At 42.6% G+C, this 21,360-nt stretch overlaps 1 protein-coding gene across 2 annotated transcripts in view; it reads right to left on the reverse strand.

The window, feature by feature from the left end:
* Positions 1-21,360, reverse strand: part of ctnnd2b (catenin (cadherin-associated protein), delta 2b) — a 122,478-nt gene that overhangs the window by 38,535 nt on the left and 62,583 nt on the right. For both annotated transcript variants that reach the window (XM_071377193.1, XM_071377194.1), the window contains 5 exons: positions 20,997-21,142; positions 20,279-20,819; positions 19,272-19,415; positions 16,456-16,702; positions 13,215-13,271 (listed from right to left, as the gene is read on the reverse strand). In XM_071377193.1, coding sequence (XP_071233294.1) covers positions 13,215-13,271; positions 16,456-16,702; positions 19,272-19,415; positions 20,279-20,819; positions 20,997-21,142 — 1,135 coding nt within the window. The remainder of the gene's footprint in view (positions 1-13,214; positions 13,272-16,455; positions 16,703-19,271; positions 19,416-20,278; positions 20,820-20,996; positions 21,143-21,360) is intronic.

Below are 21,360 nucleotides of genomic sequence, written 5' to 3' on the forward strand. Positions count from 1 at the left end.
GACTCCCTGCACCCTTCTACCAAGCATCTGAACCCCACACTAGTGGACACTGGGCATGCTCAGTACAGTTCCGGCATTAGCTAGGCTCCACTGTTACCCAACTGAGCACTTATTGTGGAGTGATTGGAGCTGACTGGTGTGCAGTCGTCAGAAATGATTGCCCGTGAATATAATTCATCAAAGGGAATGAATGCAGAGGGGCGGGGAGGGAATGAGATCCTTTTGTTTCAGAAAATTGAGCAATGGGAGAAAGAATGTTTCAAAAGTAGATTTTTTTCTCCTCTCATCGCTGATGCTTATGAAGCTTGATCACATAGTCTGTGGTGTGTCCCTGTGAGGCATGGTTGCATTAGCAAAAACTTTTATCCATAGACATATTAATCTGTCTATTAACCAACGGTGTAAAGTATTTACAGTACATTCAGAAAGTATTCAGACCCCTTGATGTTTTCCACATTTTGTTACATTAGAGCCTTACTCTAAAATTGATTAAATTGTTCCCCCCCCCTGTCAATCTACACACAATACCCCATAATGACAAAGCAAAAACAGTAAATGTTGTAAAATGTATTAAAAATAAAATTATAAAATATCACATTTACATAAGTATTCAGTCCCTTTACTCAGTACTTTGTTGAAGCACCTTTGGCAGCGATTAAAGCCTCAAGTCTTCTTGGTTATGACGTTACAAGCTTGGCACACCTGTATTTGGGTAATTTCTCCCATTCTTCTCTCCAGATCCTCTCACGCTCTGTCAGGTTGGATGGGAAGCGTTGCTGCTCCAGAGATGTTTGATCGGGTTCAAGTCCAGGCTCTGGCTGGGCTACTCAAGGACATTCAGAAACCTGTCCCGAAGCCACTCCTGCATTGTCTTGGCTGTGTGCTTAGCGTTGTTGTCCTGTTGGAAGGTGAACCTTCACCCCAGGCTGAGGTCCTGAGCGCTCTGGAGCAGGTTTTCATCAAATAAAATAAAATAAAATGTTATTTGTCACATACACATGGTTAGCAGATGTTAATGTGAGTGTAGCGAAATGCTTCTGCTTCTAGTTCCCGACAGTGCAGTAATATCTAACAAGTCATCTAACAATTCCCCAACAACAACCTAATAAACACAAACCTGAAGGGGTGAATGTGTACATGTAAGTATATGGATGAGCGATGGCTGAGCGGCATAGGTAAGGTGCAATAGATGGTGTAAAATACAGTGTATACATGTGATATGAGTAATGTGAGTGATATGAGTAATGTAAGATTATTAAAGTGGCAATATTTAGAGTGGCATTGGATAAAGTGAATAGTGATCCATTTATTAAAGTGGCCAGTGATTGGGTATTAATGTAGGCGGCAGCCTTTCTGAGTTAGTGATTGCTGTTTAGCAGTCTGATGGCATTGAGATAGAAGCTGTTTTTCAGTCTCTCGGGCCCAGCTTTGTTGCACCTGTACTGACCTCACCTTCTGGATGGTAGCGGTGTGAATAGGCAATGGCTCGGGTGGTTGATGTCCTTGATGATCTTTTTGGCCTTCCTGTGAAGGCGTTGTAGGTGTCATGGAGGGCGGTGCAGTTGCAGTACCAGGCTGCGATACAGCCCGACAGTATGCACTCGATTGTGCATCTGTAAAAGTTTGTCAGGGTTTTGAGTGACTCTTGAGGTTGAAGAGGCGCTGTTTGCCCCTTCTTCACCACACTGTCTGTGTGGGTGGACCATTTCAGTTTCTCCACTGCTATCCCTTCGATGTGGATAGGGGGGTGCTCCGTCTGCTGTTTCCTGAAGTCCACGATCATCTCCTTTGTTTTGTTGACATTGAGTGAGAGGTTGTTTTCCTGACACCACACTCCGAGTGCCCTCACTTCCTCCCTGTAGGCTGTCTCGTCGTTGTTGGTAATCAAGCCCACTACTGTTGTGTCGTCTGCAAACTTTATGATTGAGTTGGAGGCGTGCATGGGCACGCAAACGTGGGTGAACAGGGAGTACAGGAAGGGGCTGAGCACGCACCCTTGTGGGGCCCCAGTGTTGAGGGTCAGTGAAGTGGAGATGTTGTTTCCTACCATCACCACCTGGGGGCGGCCCGTCAGAAAGTCCAGGCCCCAATTGCACAGGGTGGGGTTGAGACCCAGGGCCTCCAGCTTGATGATGAGCTTGGAGGGTACTATGGTGTTGAATGCTGAGCTGTAGTCAATGAACAGCATTCTTACATAGGCATTCATCTTGTGCAGATTGGATAGGGCAGTGTGCAGTGTGATGGCAATTGCGTCGTCTGTGGACCTGTTGGGGCGGTAGGCAAACTGAAGTGGGTCTAGGGTGGCCGGTAAGGTGGAGGTGATATGATATTTGACTAGTCTCTCAAAGCACTTCATGATGACAGAAGTGAGTGCTACGGGGCGGTAGTCATTTAGTTCTGTTATCTTTGCCTTCTTGGGTACAGGAACAATGGTAGCCATCTTGAAACATGTGTGGACAACAGACTGGGATAGGGAGCGATTGAATATGTCCGTAAACACCCCAGCCAGCTGGTCTGTGCATGCGCTGAGGACACAGCTAAGGATGCCGTCTGGGCCAGCAGCTTTGCAAGGGTTAACACGTTTAAATGTTTTACTCACGCCAGCCACGGAGAATGAGAGGGGGGGGGGCAGTCCTTGTTAGCGGGCCGCGACGGTGGCACTGTATAATCATCAAAGCGGGCAAAGAAGGTGTTTAGTTTGTCTGGAAGCGTGACATCGGTGTCCATTACGTGGCTGGATTTCTTTTTGTAGTCCGTGATTTCCTGTAGACCCTGCAACACATGTCTCGTGTTTGAGCCGTTGAATTGCGACTCCACCTTGTCCCTGTATTGGCATTTTGCTTGTTTGATTGCCTTACGGAGGGAATAACTACACTATTTATATTCAGACATATTCCCAGACCTCTTTCCATGGTTAAATGCGGTGGATCGCGCTTTCAGTTTTGTGCGAATGCCGCCATCCATTCACGGTTTCTGGTTAGGGTAGGTTTTAATAGTTACAGTGGTTACAACATCTCCAATGCAATTCTTTATAAACACACTCACAGAGTCAGCGTATTGGTCGATGTTGTTCTCAGAAGCTGACCGGAACATATTGATCTAAACAATCTTGAAGTGTGGCTTCCGATTGGTCGGACCAGAGTTGAATGGTTGTTGTCACTGGTACATCTTGTTTGAGTTTCTGCCAATAAGACGGAAGGAGCAAGATCGCGTCATGGTCAGATTTGCCGAAGGGAGGATGGGGGAGGGCTTTGTATGCATCGCGGATATTAGAGTATCAGTGGTCGAGGGTATTGCGCATGCGCGTAGCACAATCAATATGCTGGTAGAATTTAGGCAGCCTTGTTCTCAAATTTGCTCTGTTTAAATTCCCAGCTACAATAAATGCAGCCTCAGGATGTATGGTGTCCAGTTTGCATATAGTCCAGTGAAGTTCCATGATGGCCGTCTTGGTGTCTGCTTGAGGGGGAATGTACACAGCTGTGACTATAACTGATGAGAATTCTCTTGGTAGGTAAAATGGCCGGTATTTGATTGTAAGAAATTCTAGATCGGATGAGCAGAAGGACTTGAGTTCCTGTATGTTGTTATGCTTACACCATGAGTCGTTAATCATAAAGCATACACCCCCTCCAATCCTCTTCCCAGAGAGGTGTTTATCTCTGTCGGCGCGATGCATGGAGAAGCCCGGTGGCTCTCTGGAATGAAACCCTTGCTCGAATTTTGTCTACCTTGTTGTCAAGAGACTGGACATTGGCTAGTAGTATACTCGGGAGCGGTGGGCGGTGTGCACGTCTACGGAGCCTGGCCAGGTGGCCGCTTCGGCTGCCCCTTCTGCGCCGTCGTTGTTTTGGATCGACTACTGGAATTAGATCCATTGTCCTGGGTGGAGGTCCGAACAAAGGATCCACTTCGGGAAAGTCGTATTCCTGGTCATAATGTTGGTAAGTTGACGTTGTTCTTATATCCAATAGTTATTCCCGGCTGTATATAATAAGACTTAAGATTTCCTGGGGTAACAATGTAAGAAATAATACATTAAAAAAACTAAAGTTTCCTAAAAACTCGAAGCGAAGCGACCATTTCTGCCTGCACCATCATCAGTTGTGGATCTGTCTGTACTTTGCTCCATTCATCCCGACTAGTCTCCCAGTCCCTACCTCTGAATAACATATCCACAGCATGATGTTGCCACCACCATACTTCACCGTAGGGATGGTGCCAAGTTTCCTCCAGACGTGACACTTGGCATGCAGGCCAAAGAGTTCAGTCTTGGTTTCATCAGACCAGAGAATCTTGTTTCTCATGGTCTGAGAGTCCTTTAGGTGCCTTTAGGTAAACTCCAAGCGGGCTGTCATGTGCCTTTTACTGAGGAGTGGCTTCCGTCTGGTCACTCCTTGATTGGTGGAGTGCTGCAGAGATGGTTGTCCTTCTGGAATGTTCTTCCATCTCCACAGAGGAACTCTGGAGCTCTGTCAGAGTGACCATCGGGTTATTGGTCACCTCCCTGATCAAGGCCCTTCTCCCCTGATTGCTCAGTTTGGCCGGGCGGCCAGCTCCAGGAAGAGTCTGGGTGGTTCTAAACTTCTTCCATTTAAGAATGATGGAGGCCACTGTGTTCTTGTGGACCTTCAATGCTGCAGAAATGTTTTGGTACCCCTTCCCAGATCTGTGCCTCGTCACAATCCTGTCTCGGAGCTCTACGGACAATTCCTTCGACCTCATGGCTTGGTTTTTGCTCTGACATCACTGTCAACTGTGGGACCTTATATAGACAGGTGTGCCTTTCCAAATCTTGTCCAATCAATTACATTTACCACAGACAGACTGCAATGAAGTTGTAGAAACATCTCAATGATGATCAATGGAAACAGGATGCACCTTACCTCAATTTCGAGTCTCATAGCAAAGGGTCTGAATACTTATGTAAATAAGGTATTTATTTTTATTTTATTTTATAAATTTGCTAAAATGTCTAAAAACCTGTTTTTGCTTTGTCATGATGGAGTGTTGTGTGTAGATTGATGAGGATGTATTTTTTTTAATCCATTTTAGAATAAGACTGTAAACGTAACAAAATGTGGAAAAAGTCAAGGTCTCTGAATACTTTCCGAATGCACTGTAAGTAAAAATACTTTAAAGTACTAATTCAATCTGTACTTTAATATTTCTATTTTTGTCAACTTTTACATTTACTCCACTACATTGCTAAATAATGTGGTGATCCAATTCACACACTTATCAAGAGAAAATCCCTGGTCATCTCTACTGCCTCTGATCTGGCAGACTCACTAAACACACATGCTTCATTTGTAAATTATGTCTGAGAGTTGGAGTGTGCCCTTGACTCTCCGTAATTTAAAAAAAAAACTAGAAAATCGTGCCATCTGGTTTGCCTTATATAAGGAATTTGAAATAATTTATACTTTTACTTTCGGCACAATTTGGTGTAAGCTCCGACACATTTAGAAAGCCTCGGTTTCCCATCACTAGTGCTTAGCACTTAGCATTGAACTTTATACGAACTTTATCCGCAATGATATATTCCCTTTTGTGCGACCCGAGCCGTTTCTTCTATCCAGATGTTCCATTGCCTGTGTTTCCTACCTTTCCGGCAACTGAGTTTGGAAGGACGCCTGTATCTTCGTAGTGACTGGGTGTATTGATACGCCATCCAAACTGTAATTAATAACTTCACCATATTCAAAAGGATATTTAATGTCTGCTTTCTATTTTTACCCATCTAACAATAGATGTCCTTCTTTGCAAGGCATTGGAAAACCTCCCTGGTCTTTGTGGTTGAATCTGTGTTTGAAATTCACTGCTTGACTGAGGGACCTTACAGATAATTGTACGTGTGGGATACGTATATTTAACCAAATGCTTTTAGACTTTTACTCAAGTAGTATTTTACTAAGTGACTTTCACTATTACTTGAGTCATTTTCTATTATGGAATCTATACTTTTACTCAAGTGTGACAATTGGGTACTTTTTCCACCACTGCTATTAACTAGCTATTGTCTGCTATGTACAGTACTATAATGATGATTACGTCTGTGCATATGAGCGTTTGTAGACCAAATACAACTTAATAAAAAATGATCTAAAGATGATTTAACCTTGCATAAGTCACATATGGGTTAATTGGGCAATCGAAATGCTCAAAGAGTTTGTGCAAACTGCTGTATGTTTAATCATATCCAATTAGGAAGTAGGTCACTGGCTGAAACATCGCCTAGAGTCATTACAGTACTGTACTGTACATAGGGTTTTAAGTTCTTAAAGAGGCAATCTGCGATTGATACATCAATTTTGGGACTTTTATATGAAAACACATGAGAGAAAAAAGAAGAAACACGCAAACTGCTCTGGCTAATATCACTGCTCTTTATTAAGCTTTATGTATCGGCCTCAAGGCCTTTGTCAGCTTTTTCATTTTTTCTTATTAAAAAAAAACATGTTTTCACTTTGTCATTATGGGCTATTGTGTGTAGGTGGGTGAGAAAAATAAATAAATGTAATCCATTTTGAATTCAGGCTAGAACACAACAAAATATGGAACAAGACAAAGGGTATGAATACTTTCTGAAGGCACTATAGTGCACTTCATTTGACCAGAGTCCTAGGTCATGGTCAAGAGTAGTGCACTATATAGGGAATAGGGTGCCATTTCAGACCTGTGTTAGTTTAGCTGTTTAGCCCACATGTATTGGGATAAATTAGGAGGCTCTGAAACCGAATGTGACGCAAAGCTCTCAGATCCCCCAGTCAGCCAGACAGACACCGGGGCCGGGTGGATGAAGTGAACATAAATGGACCACTACAAGAGCGTCCAGGTCCATCCATTAAAATGGAGGTTATGGCTCTTATTTACAGCATCAGAGAGAGGATAGAGCTCAGAATAGGACTCTAGTGGCCGTACTCCGTGTTGTAGTGTCTGAGATGTGGCCGATCAGACTGGATTAGCCTCAGCGGGGGAGTCCTCAAACCAACATCCCCAAGAACTCACATACACATGTATGTACACGCATGCACTCACGTACGCATGCACGCACACTCATTTGCACTCAAACACACACACTTGCACACACACGCACGCATACACACACATGTGCACACATGCAAGGATACACGTGCGCACAAACATGCAAGGATACACGTGCGCACACACGCACACACACTGGCCTATGACCACTGCATCTCCCTACCTAGAGCACAGTCAGACAAGCATTACTTTACTATTGAATCTTACAGAATAGCAGTAAGTAAAGAAACAAATTGTGCATCCCAATGCACAGAGCAGCATTTGAAAAACATTAATGCTGCTTAGCTTGTACCGTACACTAGTACCGGCCTGAATTGATGTACCGTATATTCATTGTACTCATTCATTGCCCTCAGCAGTAGCCGCGCTTTTCAGCTACAATGACTGTTCTTCCTCAACCGCATTGGCCTTTCAAGAGGGCAAAGACGGATGTACGACTCGGACTCTGAATCATGAACATTAGGGGACACTAACTGCAGCGGGCGGCAGTATGATCAAATCCAGCCTCTCACCCTCATCACATAACCAGAGCCACAGCCACAGCCACAAAGGTTACGTAGGCTCATCGATTCCTTAGGGACTACAGTGCTGTGTTTGCCAGTTCACTTCTTCATTAGAGAATTACCCAAGGACCATTATTCATCCAAACGGCTGTGTAACCGCCTATGATAATGCCACTGTCCTCACATCTCATCTCATCCTCCCTCTTTAATCTCACACCCCAGCCCTGAAAGCTATAAAAGAGAGAAGCATCGCTCAGTCAAATGATCTGAAAACATCATATGCTAACTTTGGTTAGTACATTTTATTTTACTCTAATTCCATACATGTACAGTACCTTCAGAAAGTATTCACACACCTTGACTTTTTCCACATTTTGTTGTGTTACAGCCTGAATTCAAAATGCATCCTGTTTGCAGTAAGGCACTAAAGTAAAACTGCAAGAAATGTGTCAAAGAAATTAACTTTAAGTCCTAAATACAAAGCGATATGTTTGGGGCAAATCCAACACAACTCACCACTGAGTACCACTCTCCATATTGTATATTCAAACATAATGGTGGCTGCATCATGTTATCGGTACGCTTGTAATCGTTAAGGACTGGGGAGTTTTTCCAGGATAAAAAATAAATGGAGAGAATGGAGGAAAACCTGGTTCAGTCTGCTTTCCACCAGACACTAGGAGATTAATTCACCTTTCAGCAGGACAATATCCTAAAACACAAGGTCAAATTTACACTGGAGGTGCTTACCAAGACGATAGTGAATGTTTCTGAGTGGCCAAGTTACAGATTTGACTTAAATATGCTTGTAAATCTATGGCAAGACCTGAAAATGGTTGTCTAGCAATGATCAACAACCAATTTGACAGAGCTAGAATAATTTTGAAAAGTGGCAAATGATGGCAAATGTTGCACAAACCAGTTGTGGAAAGCTCTTAGAGACTTACTCTAACATGTATTGACTCAGGGGGTTAAATACTCATCTAATTAAGATATATAGTACTAGTGGGGTTTTTTTCATTAGATTTTTTACAAAACGTTAGAATTGTTCTTCCACTTTGACATAAGAGTATTTTGTGTAGATCGTTGACAAATAAATTCAATAAAATCCATTTTAATCCCACTTTGTAACACAACAAAATGTGGAAAAAGTCAAGGGGTATGAATACTTTCTGAAGGCACTGTATATTTATATTTTTATCTATTTGTCAGTGTTGGTACTGTAGTTTCTGAAATGTTGTCTATGTGTGTATTCCCATCTCAGCACTCTCAGTGCTTTGAAGCAGAAAAGAGCGGTTTGCATAACACTTCACATGAGTTACATATCTGGGATCCAAATGGACTGATTCACAGTGATGAGCTTCATCCTCTCAGGAACAAACGACTGACTGATCAAACAATCTGCTGATTTACAACCGAACCGGCCAAGTCAACGAGCTCTCTCTATCTCTCTTTCACACAGCACTGGGATTGCAGACTGGCATGTCTATAGCATGCATTCTAGAGTAGTGAAGTGTGAAGAGTAGTCAACTCCCTAAGCTGGCCTTCCAACAGCCTTCCTTTACTGAGGACTAAAATGGTAGCTTTTAACTTTAAACGCCACTCATTTTGTAAGAGCGCAAGCTATTGTAGTCATTTTCTCAAGGTCTCCCTCATGTCATCTCTAAAAATCATACGGCAAAACGTTCCAGGTTGGCAGTGGAGTTGAGGCTCAGGTTGAATCCCCTCAGTAGTGTAAAATATCGCGACTCACTGGATTGAAACTAACTCCTAGGGTTGCAGACAGCTCGTCATTCAGGGCTTTGTTCAAAAGCAGCCAGGTGAACTTATCTGTCGGCTCCATAGCTGGGAACATTTGCACCAGAATACAGAATGCCATTCTTGAACCGATCAAACAACCCCCCCCCCAAATTAAATAGTCATAAATGATGTATTCTAAATGCATGATTGGGCATTGTAATTAAAGACCATGGGAATGGGGTAGACATTTTAACTGAGTATGTTGTTGACTACTGTCTTGGGCCCAAATGATATTTCCTAAGACTTAAGGCTTGTACAATAGAGTGAACACAACAGACACGTCAAAACTGTAAGCAACCGCGGCTGCCTTCCACCACAGAGAAATGACACAGAGGGAAAGGAAACATATTATTGATGACTCATGCAATCACTCAAATAAACAGACAGATGGGGCCTTTCAGATTGGAAGACACACACAGTCATTCAATGTGCATAACTTCATTCTTTGGCAAAAGGTGATATCAGATGTAAAAACACAGTGTAGTTCTATTGTCGATGAGACACAATGATGTAAAATCATCCAACAAACATTATCGAAAACATTTATGATTATTTTGGTTCAGCGTCACAATACAGAAAAACTATATAATCTGACAGACCTTTACAATATGACAGATGTAACAGAGCTGACCGATCCATTCCAATACTAATGAGTTCCATCGTAGAAATATGTTAGTATCTGTAATTAACCATGTGTTAACTTGGCCACAATATCAGATGATGACTGGTTGTGCAGAATTGATAGACAAGACTGAAGAGCAGCTAACAGTATAAACATTGTACAAGGGAACACGGCTGAAGTGCGATAGTCCATGTAATTGCCCTCGTTCAATGTTCTAGTTTAGTTTAGCCAGTCAAGTGTGGACAGCGTTTAAACAAACACTTTCATGAGCAACCTGCTTCTCTGCTTCCTTTGTTGCTTTAATCCATCCACAGTCCTCCTGTCTAAACACTATTGGATAGACGCTATCAATGAGCTCCATAGACTAAGCTTTTAAAAGCACGACAAAGTGCTAAGGGTTAAATGCTGTACATGTGTGACAGATGTCAAATGAATGTATGGATATCAAATGTGTTCACCTCCACAACGTGAGCATTGTCTCCGTGCCATAGCTATGGTAAGAATGCATACACACACTGGCAGTTATGGTTCATGGGTTAATTTATGAGCCATACTTTGCTATCACGCATACCATACAAGACAGTACCATCATACAGTATACTTTGCATGATAGAAGAAGACAGCACTTACATTACAACTACTTAACATACAGTGCATTCGGAAAGTATTCAGACCCCTTGACTTTTTTCACACTTTGTTACATTACAGCCTTGTTCGAAAATGGATTAAATACATCGACACACAATACCACATAACGACAAAGTGAATAAACAGGTTTAGACATGTTTGGAAATGTATAATTTAAAAAAAACAGAAATACCTTATTTATATAAGTATTCAGACCATTTGCTATGAGACTCGAAATTGAGCTCAGGTACATCCTGTTTCTATTGCTCATCCTTGAGATTGGTTGGAGTCCACCTGTGGTAAATTAAATTGATTGGACACGATTTGGAAAGGCCTGTCTATATAAGCTCCCACAGTTGACAGTGCAACTGCAGCATTGAATGTCCCCAAGAACACAGTGGCCTCCATCATTCTTAAATGGAAGAAGTTTGGAACCACCAAGACCACCAAAGACCACCAAAACTGAGCAACCAGGGGAGAAGAACCTTGGTTAGGGAGGTGACCAAGAACCCGATGGTCACTCAAACAGAGCTCCAGAGTTCCTCTGTGGAAATGGGAGAACCTTCCAGAAAGACAACCATCTCTGCAGCACTCCACCAATCAGGCGTTTATGGTAGAGTTGCCAGACGGAAGACACTCCTCAGTAAAAGGCACATGACAGCTCGCTTGGAGTTTGCCAAAATGAACCTAAAGGACTCTCAGACCATGAGAAACAAGATTCTCTGGTCTGATGAAACAAAGATTGAACTCTTTCGCCTGAATGCCAAGCGTCATGTCTGGAGGAAACCAGGCACCACTCATCACCTGGCCAATACCATCCCTACAGTGAAGCATCGTGGTGGCAGATTCATGCTGTGGAGATGTTTTTCAGAGGCAGGGCTGGGAGACTAGTCAGGATTGAGGGAAAGATTAATGGAGCAAAGTACAGAAAGATCCTTGAAAACCTGCTCCAGAGCGCACAGGACCTCAGCCTGGGGCGAAAGTTCACCTTCCAACAGGACAACAACCCCAAGCACACAGCCAAGACAACGCAGGAGTGGCTTTCGGACAAGTCTCTGAATGTCCTTGAGCGGCCCAGCCAGAGCCCGAACTTGAACCCGATCGAGCATCTCTGGAGATACCTGAAAATAGCTGTGCAGCGACGCTCCCCATCCAACCTGACAGAGCTTGAGAGGATCTGCATAGAATAATGGGATAAACTCCCCAAATACAGGTGTGCCAAGCTTGTAGCGTCATACCCAAGAAGACTCAAGGCTGTAATTTGATCGCTGTCAAAGGTACTTCAACAAAGTACTAAGTAAAAGGTCTGAATACTTATGTAATTGTGATATTTCATTTTTTTGTATATACATTTGCAAACATTTCTAAAAACCTGTTTTAGAATAAGGCTGTAATGTAACAAAATGTGGAAAAAGTGAAGTGGTCTAAATACTTTTCGAATGCACTGTACTTTGAATCCCACACATCACTGTAGTCTTGGGGATAAGACTGCAACAGGCTTAAACATCGCAGGTTGGCATTTATTGGGATGACTCATACTGGAAGCAGCTCTGCAGGCTAGTGACTAGCTGGCACATCCACAAAGGTTTAAAATCTGATTTTAAAACTAACCCTAACTTTAACCCTAACATTAACCATTAACCTTAAATTAAAACCAATTTTTACGATAGGCTATGTAGCCAATTTTGACTTAGCAGCTGGCCCATCTAGTGGATATCGCTCAGCTCTGCCTCCAGGACAAAATTCATCCCAATAAATGTCAATCTGCCCCCCAAAAATCGCCCATAAAACGTATCATGTGCTTACCAGTCAGTGATTACCAGTCAGTGAATGGGAATCCCATATTGTTTCTACTAGCCTATGTGGGGCATAGATGTCGGTCAGTCACACTACACGATATATCATATATGTACTAAAATGAGTATTAGTTGAGAAAGATTGCATAAAGGGAGAATGATCACATTCTGCAAAAGTGACATTCTAAGCTCCTGGATTCTGCCCTCAATTACTGAACAAGTCTCAGTAAATCTTGGGATGATGAAGCACATTTCGAAAACGATGAGTGAAAAATGATGATGAAGGATGTAAAACGAAGAAGAAAATGGATGATCATTGGACAATACTGTCACTATCCTACAAACACAATCAGCAAGTACCCGTAGCCTACCCCAAAAGCTTCTAACTGCTGTCAGAAAACCCTTATAGCTTAATTCACTAAAGAGTAACAAATGTCACAATGTCACATCTTTACCATCAAATACTAGATAAGCCTGAAAAGTAAACTTGAGAAACTTGAAGCCAAATAGATACATAAGCCTAATGTATACTGTGTATTTGTGAGAATGAAATATAATATGTTGGACATGGACCCCTAGTGCAACCTTTACTTGAGCTCAATTGGAAGCAAAGTGAATAACACAGCTATTAATCTCTCAGTGAAGTAGCTACTTTAAGTAGTTGGGAATCAGAAGACAATGCAATGGAAAATATAATTGAACTATTCTCATTCATGCTCTTTCATTGGTAAGGAGATGTGCCTGGCATTTTGTGTAGTAGACATGAAAGACAGATTCAGTGAATAAGAGATAGAAATACGTAAATAAATGCTGGATTACTTTGTCATTCTTTGCTCGGCTTGATTTTGATTCCAGACAAGGAATTCAGGGTCGTACCTATCAGGAGACAGGCAGAAAGAAAAAAAAGGTAGGTGGGTGTCTCGCACAAAGGAGCTTGACAAGAATAAAATAATACTCATTTGACTGTCTTTCTTTCTCAACACTTTTCATATTACACACTTACACTGGATTCAGAACATGCACTAGATGATTTGATTGTGGTCGATGGGAGTCCATTAAGGAAGGGGTCTTACAAAGACCAAGAAATGCGAGGATCAATAGCAGAGGTGCATAAAGATGGCAGCCCCATGCACATTCCACACATTCCTTGTATTGCTAAATCCGCCTTATTGTACATTTCTCTTTGTTACTCTATTTTTTGTATAGTCATTAGCACAGCATACATGATCCCAATGTTAGCTTTCATCTCCCGGCAATTTGAAAAAACGAAAAAGTAGATTGTGCTGATTTATTGGCACATTGAATGATGTCACACGCTGTAGTTTAAAATTATTATTATTATTTTAGCGTATAATGCTAAAATAATGATGTCATTTCTTAATTTTGACATCTTCATGCAGGTTCACCATTGTCTATCAGCTAGACCAATTAAGGATTGTTCAGTCATCAGAACCATTATCATGGTTTGTGGAGAGACCCGTTCTAGCAATCGTATTATTGTCTTACTTACATCTGGATAGAGTTTTTAAGAATAAGCTTTCCTATGGTTTAAGATTCTCTGCTAAATAGTGACATTGATTATACCCTGCAAACAACCATTGACTATTCGGAAAGTTGTAGCCCTTTCCTGCAGTCACATGACCAAATCACCCTCTCGTGGACTCATGGGTGGAATGTTACTCATATTTTTTATAATTTCAGAATTAATAAATTATCATTTTTGTATATTTTTTTTTTTATCCGGTGTTTCTATGTCAAACGGTTTTGTTATATTTCAGTCTTCTGTGATGTATATAAAGTGTAATATTGGGATGCAAACTCAAAATTGAATACATTTCAACACTACACCAAGTTAACAAAACATTAAGGATACCTGCTCTTTCCATGACGTAGACTGACCAGGTGAATCCAGATGAAAGCCATGATCCCTTTTTGGATGTTACTTGTTAAATCCACTTCAATCAGTGTAGGGATTTTTAAGCGATGAGACAATTGAGACATGGATTGTGTATGTGTGCCATTCAGAGGGTGAATGGGCAAGACAAAAGATTGAAGTGCCTTTGAACGAGGTAAAGGCGCACCGGTTTGCCAGGCGCACCGGTTTGTGTCAAGAACTGCAACGCTGCTGGGTTTTTCATGCTCAACAGTTTCCAGTGTGTATCAAGAATGGTCCACCACCCAAAGGACATCCAGCCAACTTGACACAACTGTGGGAAGCATTGGAGTCAACATGGGCCAGCATCCCTGTTGAACACTTTCGACACGATGTAGAGTCCCTGCCCTCAATTTCAAGGAAGGTGTTCCTAATGTTTGGTATACTCAGTGTATATCTGACATGGTACAGGCGTCTTGTTTTTTTAAGCTCATAACCATGTGTGTGAGGTGCATACTATCGTTTCCAAGTATATTTGTTTAAGACAACCAAGAAACACTCTGTGTAACCCTGATTTAGCCCACTGCAGTAAAATGTTTTAACTTACAGATACATGCAACTGCCAAAATAAATGAGTAAATGAGGGATACAATGTACTGTATATTGAAAACAGGTACTTCCACACAAGTGTGGTTCCTGAGTTAATTAAGCAATTAACATCCCATCATGCTTAAGGTCTTATATAAAAATGCCCAGTTGCCCATTATTTTGGCTACCATGAAAGAGGGGTCTCAAAGGACCATGGGGGTTTTAAGAGTGTGTAGGTGTGTGTGTGTGTGTGTGTGTGTGTGTGTGTGTGTGTGTGTGTGTGTGTGTGTGTGTGTGTGTGTGTGTGTGTGTGTGTGTGTGTGTGTGTGTGTGTATGTCTCCAGATCTCAACCCAGTTGAACACTTATGGGAGATACTAGAGCAGCGCCTGAGACAGCGTTTTCCACCAACATCAACAAAACACCAAATTATGGAATTTCTCATTGAATAATGGTGCCACATCCCTCCAATAGAGTTCTAGTCACTTGTAGAATGTATGCCATGGCGCATTGTAGCTCTTCTGGCGGTTCGTGGTGCCCCAACGCCCTATTAAGACCCTATATAGGTGTTTCCTTTATTTTGGCAGTTACCTGTACATAGTCAACCAAATATAAAATCCTTAATTGTGGTTAAGTATTTGTTGAGTAAAACGTTGTTTCGCTTGCTGATTTTGAACATTATTCATTAAAATACTTAATCAATTTCTGTAATTTCATTGCTTCGCTATGCACAATACTGGCCTAGTTTTTCCACAATGAATTGAAATGAAGAAAGATTGGAGAACTGTTTTGGTGAGACCCACCCTTTAACAATAATGAATATGAAGTAACCAAATAAAAGAGAAGACCTTCTCATTTGGAGATTACTGTAATTGACTGTGCATGTTGTGAAGTTGGTTGCAGCCAGTCAATGCAACTCATCATCACAAGTAAATCCACTGAAAGAGTGTGCAAATGCCAAATGTAATGCCAGAGCTACAGCAGAAAGGTGCAATGTGGAAAAGGAAATAAACTAAAATAAACAAACAGTACAGGGATGGTGAATGAAGAAAACGGAACAGGATAAATCAGTAATGAAATTGTAGAGAATGCAAACACAGATTTCTGTATTCCTGATTTCTCTGATAACTCTTTAATTAGTGTGTATTCCTAGTGATTAAACATGTTGTTGTTGTTACCGGCATTGACAGTACGGTTTTTATATTTGCTCTAAAGGAATAAACTCCTTGATGAGACCCAAACAAAAGCAACTCCGATAGTACAGCAATACAGCCATACAGCTTATGAATCAAGGCTCTCCCAGTGAAACACTTTATGAGACACACACACGCACGCACACACTCACACGCTCACACGCACACACAAACGTTTCAACAACACAATGTGAAGGGAGAAGGTAAGGTTTAACACAAGCTTCATGTGCCCTCCAAATAACAGTGGTGGTGTCATTCAAGGCATAGTGGTACCGACAGGACTTCAAATCAAACTGAGGAGATATTGGGAGGCAGTGATGTGTTGTGGACGTGTGCTCCATACTCAGTGGCCTGACTGAAAGAGAAGAGAGGTGTGTTTAAAACTGCAGTGCTCTAGCAGCACTTACCTGGGATCCTTCTGGATACTGTCGACAGAAGGTGAGCGGACCAGTGCGGCCTCTGGGGGAAGGGCGGGGCCAGACTTGCTGTAGGGAGACTCGGTAGACGGGCAGAACTGGAGGGTGCGGTACGGGTTGGCGTAGTCCGCAGCCGAGGCAGTGGCAAAGCTGCTTCTCTGGTATGGCAAAGTGCCTGAGGCGTTCTGGCTGCCTGTACGCTGCAAGGGGGTGGAGTCAACACCAGGGGAAGACGGGGCTACGGCAGGAGGGAAGTAGGGACAGAGCAGAAAGTTCAGGACCTGTTCACAAAACTGGTTTACTGGGTCTAGGCAGAGGAATGAGTAAGAACACACAGTGAGAAGAGAAACAGAACAGCCAACCACCAGAGAAATAAGAGGAGGGGAACAAGAAGGCAAAAGCAAAGTCAAAAAGGATAATTTCATTGAATTAATTTCAATACTTCCCAGCAGCCTCTACTAAGAAACTATAATATAGACAGAAAACCAGAAAAATCAAAAAGTGTCTGGAAAAAACGCAAACGTATGTGTCAGGAAAAAATTATAACTTTCAGGACAGTTATCTTATATGAATTATGACGAATGAATGCACCAAATGTCACTTGTCAAATTAAAGTTAGTGCTTTGTCAAATGAACCCATAATTGACAAAATGGCCATGACAAGAAGTGGGCATTCTGTAGATGACTATTCACTCTAACACGACCCAACAGATTGATCTCTCTCAGAATATTGAAAGGGCTTTGGTCAGCAGTTCACTCTGAAAGTATTTTTTTACAACATTATGTTTTCATAATCTACCTGAGTGCCATGAACATGACCTTGAACACAGAACACTTTAATTTCCAGACAGTATTATGTTGTTAAAAATCAATGTCAGAAGGATTCATTGGGGACAGTGATGAATAGCTAACGATTTCATATCAAACAAAGTCAGAGGATGGCCTCTGACAACTATGTTTTCTGTCTGTGAAGACTGCTTTTTAAGAAAATCAATGACAGGTACTAGCTGAAAATCATCTATAAGGGCCTACATAAGACACTGCTCTTACATACATTTAATTCAATGCTATTTTGAACATATAAATATTAGGGAAAAATAGCTTGAGCAAAGCCTTGGGTTGAAACACTATTCTCTCACTTATTGCCATGCATCTTGATGTATCTCTAAAGCACTTGAACTGTGAGTCCAGCCTGAAAGCATGCACTACCGTGCTGCGCTGAACGCATTGGCAGAGATGCTTCTACTGATCATCCTGACCATGTAGGTAGAAGGCCGCTATCTATCTCTGAGGAGCACTGCCTGCCTGCCAGCTACAGACAGTGTGAGAGGTGAATAGAGTTACAGTGTAGCAGCTTTTACACGACTCCCTCCTCCCTAAGAGCCATGACCTAGGCTCCACACATTGAAACTTTCCACATGAGCAGCTCGTAGCTGTACTATAGTTGGATAAATGGAATATCAGACCAATTCACATTGGATGAATGTTGTATGAGGGTTGAAAATGTATATAATCACAGAAACAAATGGTGTCCCATCCCATGTTAGTTATGTATTTGATGTTGATGCAACGTTTTTTGGACAATCAAATTAGCAGAAAACAACATTAAACCACTAGATGCGACATTTTGCCCAGACGGTTGCCTGAAGGAGGTGAAAGATGGGGTGACAGGTAGCCTAGAGGTTAGAGCGTTGGGCCAGTAACCGAAAGGTTGCTGGATCGAATCCCCAAACTGACAAGATAAAAATCTGTCATTCTGCCCCTGAACAAGGCAGTTAACCCACTGTTTCCCGGTAGGCTGTCATTGTAAAATAATAATTTGTTCTTAACTGACTTGCCTAGCTAAATAAAGGTTAAAAATAAAATAAAAGATTAGGTTGAGCATGAGCAGAGGATGGATACAGTACTGTACAGAAGGCTGTGAGGATATGAGCCAACAGCCTTCATGCACAATCTGTACCATCTCAACCCATGCTCAATGAAACACCAGTAAGAATCACAGTATTCCCTCAGGTCTTTCATAATTTAGTAGCCTGCAGTCTTTACAAACAGGAAGCATGATTGTAACTCCAATTCCCTAGCCGTTAGGAAACTACAAAGCTTTTCAGATCGTATAGTAGGATTTCATCATATGCAGTGACGTGAGGCGGAATTTCTGTGGAGGGGATACACATGCTCATTAAAGAAAGCATTAGGCTAAATACTGTGGAATGCATTTGACCATGGTGGGTGCCTCCAACTCAGTTTTCAACGCTTGAGTTTAAATTCTGCGGGAATAATTTAGATTTATTTCTATCTAATATCTAATTATCTAATGTTATGTGATTGTGATTGCTATCAAGATACTAATCGGATTTGCATAACTGAACTGAAAAATTGAGCTAAACGATCTGATGGAGTGATAAAAACACTAATGTTGTTTTTAGTCATTAGCGTTATTTGCAGGAAAACCACAGTTTAAAGGCCCACCTAAGTTCCACCTGAATAATAAGCTAAATGTGGGGCATTGACTGTTGAAATACCTGCTTCCTTACCTTTTGGGCTTGCTGTGTTTGCTTAAGTAAATTCTCCCTATCAAGGATTAATCAAGTGCTGACACAGACCTTCAAAGAACCAATCAAATATAAGTATCTACTGAGAACGCATTTGGCTCTTGAACCTCTCATTGAATGATAACCCTCTGAAACCAACAGTGGAATATTAACATTTAGTTGGTCAAAAGAAGTAGGTGAGCCTGACAAAAGCCTAGTCAAATATAAGGGGATGCCCAGCCCAGCACAGCAGGGGCTCTGGACCATCTGACTCACCCTGGTTCTGATTGAGACTCCTGATAGAAGGCTTCTGGTAGACCCTGTCCTCATAGATGGGGTCAATGTGGTGCTCAGGAGACTGGAGAGGTCGCAGCTCTGAGCCCAGGTGACTGTGCTGGCTGCTATAAGAGCCCCTGGATCCTGAACACCACAACAAAAACATAGGAAACATCATTATGTGGTTCCAAACCACAGGAGGCTAGTGGCACCTTAATTGGGGAGGACGGGCTTATAGTAATGGGTGGAACAGAATAAATGGAATGGTATTGAACACATGGTTTCCATAAAACCAGCAGCCTCCGATGTTCCAAACATGGTTAATAATATCTAGTATTATCAATTCCATTAACTACAGCATTTAGAGTAATTTGAGAAAACATATATAAATAAAAGAATGCTGAGCCCATAGAAAAAACACACATTTTTAGACATGATATATACACTGAGTGTACAAAACACTATGAACACCTGCTCTTTCCATGACATAGACTGGTCACGTGAATCCAGGGGAAAGCTATGATCCCTTATTGATGTCACTTGTTAAATCCACTTCAATCAGTGTAGATGAAGGGGAGGAGACGGGTTAAAGAAGGATTCTTAAGCCTTGAGACAATTGAGACAGTGATTGTGTATGTGTTCCATTCAGAGAGTGAATGGGCAAGACAAAAGATTTAAGTGAATTTGAACGGGGTATGGTAGTAGGTGCCAGGCGCACCAGTTTGTGTCAAGAACTGCAACACTGCTGGGTTTTTCACGCTCAACAGTTTCCCGTGTGTATCAAGAATGGTCCACCAACCAAAGGACATCCAGCCAACTTGACACAACTGTGGGAAGCGTTGGAGTCAACATGGGCCAGCATCCCTTTGGAACGCTTTCGACACCTTGTAGAGTCCATGCCCCACGAATTTAGTATTTTCTGAGGGCGTGCAACTCAGTATTAGGAAGGTGTTTTTAATATTTTGTATATAAAGACAGTTTCTCTCTGTTTGAGCCTGTGCACCCACCTGCCAGGCTGCCAGGCCTCCCGAGGGTGGCGTTTGCATACAGCTCGTGGGAGATCTTGTACTGGTCCGAGGAGTGCTGCATGCGCTTGATGGGGGACAGGGTAGCGTAGTTACCCACGGTAGAGCTGAATTGATGGAGTGGGGATGAGCCCGAGGCGTTGCCTGAAGAGGCCATGTGCAGCGGGGAAGTGGAGGACAGCCCAGCAGACCCAACCACCATGTTTATGGGGGAGCTAGTGCTGTAGGACTTGGCCAGCCGGCTGGGGGACTGCTTGGGCGAGGAGACCCGCTGCAGGGTGGCGTAGCTGGGCATGTCAGAGGCAGAGCCCAGGCGCTGAAGCTTGGTAGGCGAGCCCACGGCCTGCATGGAGTGGGGGGAGCTCACACGTTGGGCAGGCAGGGTGGAGCAAGAGTAGTACATGGAAGGAGTTGGCGGGGCGTCAGGCATGTGGAAGGCGCTGCCATGGCCCTGGGCAAACGACTCTCTGGACTGGGAGGAGTCTACACTGGCAGCCAGCTGGGCCGCACGGCTAGACGTCACCTGGAGAAGCACAGAAATAACCTTAGATCTTACACCTACATCACATGCCATATTGAAATCCAGACTATACAGCAAAGATGCTAAATTATCATTGACCGATGCAATCCAGGAGCCCGTTCCAAATGGCACTCTATTCCTTAGTCCACTACTTTTGACCAGGGCTCTAATGTCACCCACCTGGTTGTAACTGTGGACTGCCCCTCCCACCTGGCCACTGCGAGGCAGGGCCTCTAGTGCCTGGTTGCTGAGGTAACCGGCTGGGTAAGAGAGTGAACCATCCTGATTGTTGAGCTGTAGTGCACTCTGGGATAGCAGGCCTTGTCCTGTTTAGGGCAGAGAGAATAGTGGAGCTGAAATATTGCGACAACCTCTTACCCTCTGTCTCTATATCCCCCACACTCTCTTTTACCAGTCTCTCTCCCAGTCTCTCTCCCAGTCTCTCTCCCAGTCTTTCATATGACGTCTGAGGGTTGAATGTTGATGTACTGTAGGGTCTTTAAAATTCAAATACTTTCTTTCTGCTTTCCTCTACACCTACCTT

This window comes from Salvelinus alpinus, chromosome 30 (genome assembly GCF_045679555.1).
Source record: "Salvelinus alpinus chromosome 30, SLU_Salpinus.1, whole genome shotgun sequence".
NCBI classification, from domain to species: domain Eukaryota; kingdom Metazoa; phylum Chordata; class Actinopteri; order Salmoniformes; family Salmonidae; genus Salvelinus; species Salvelinus alpinus.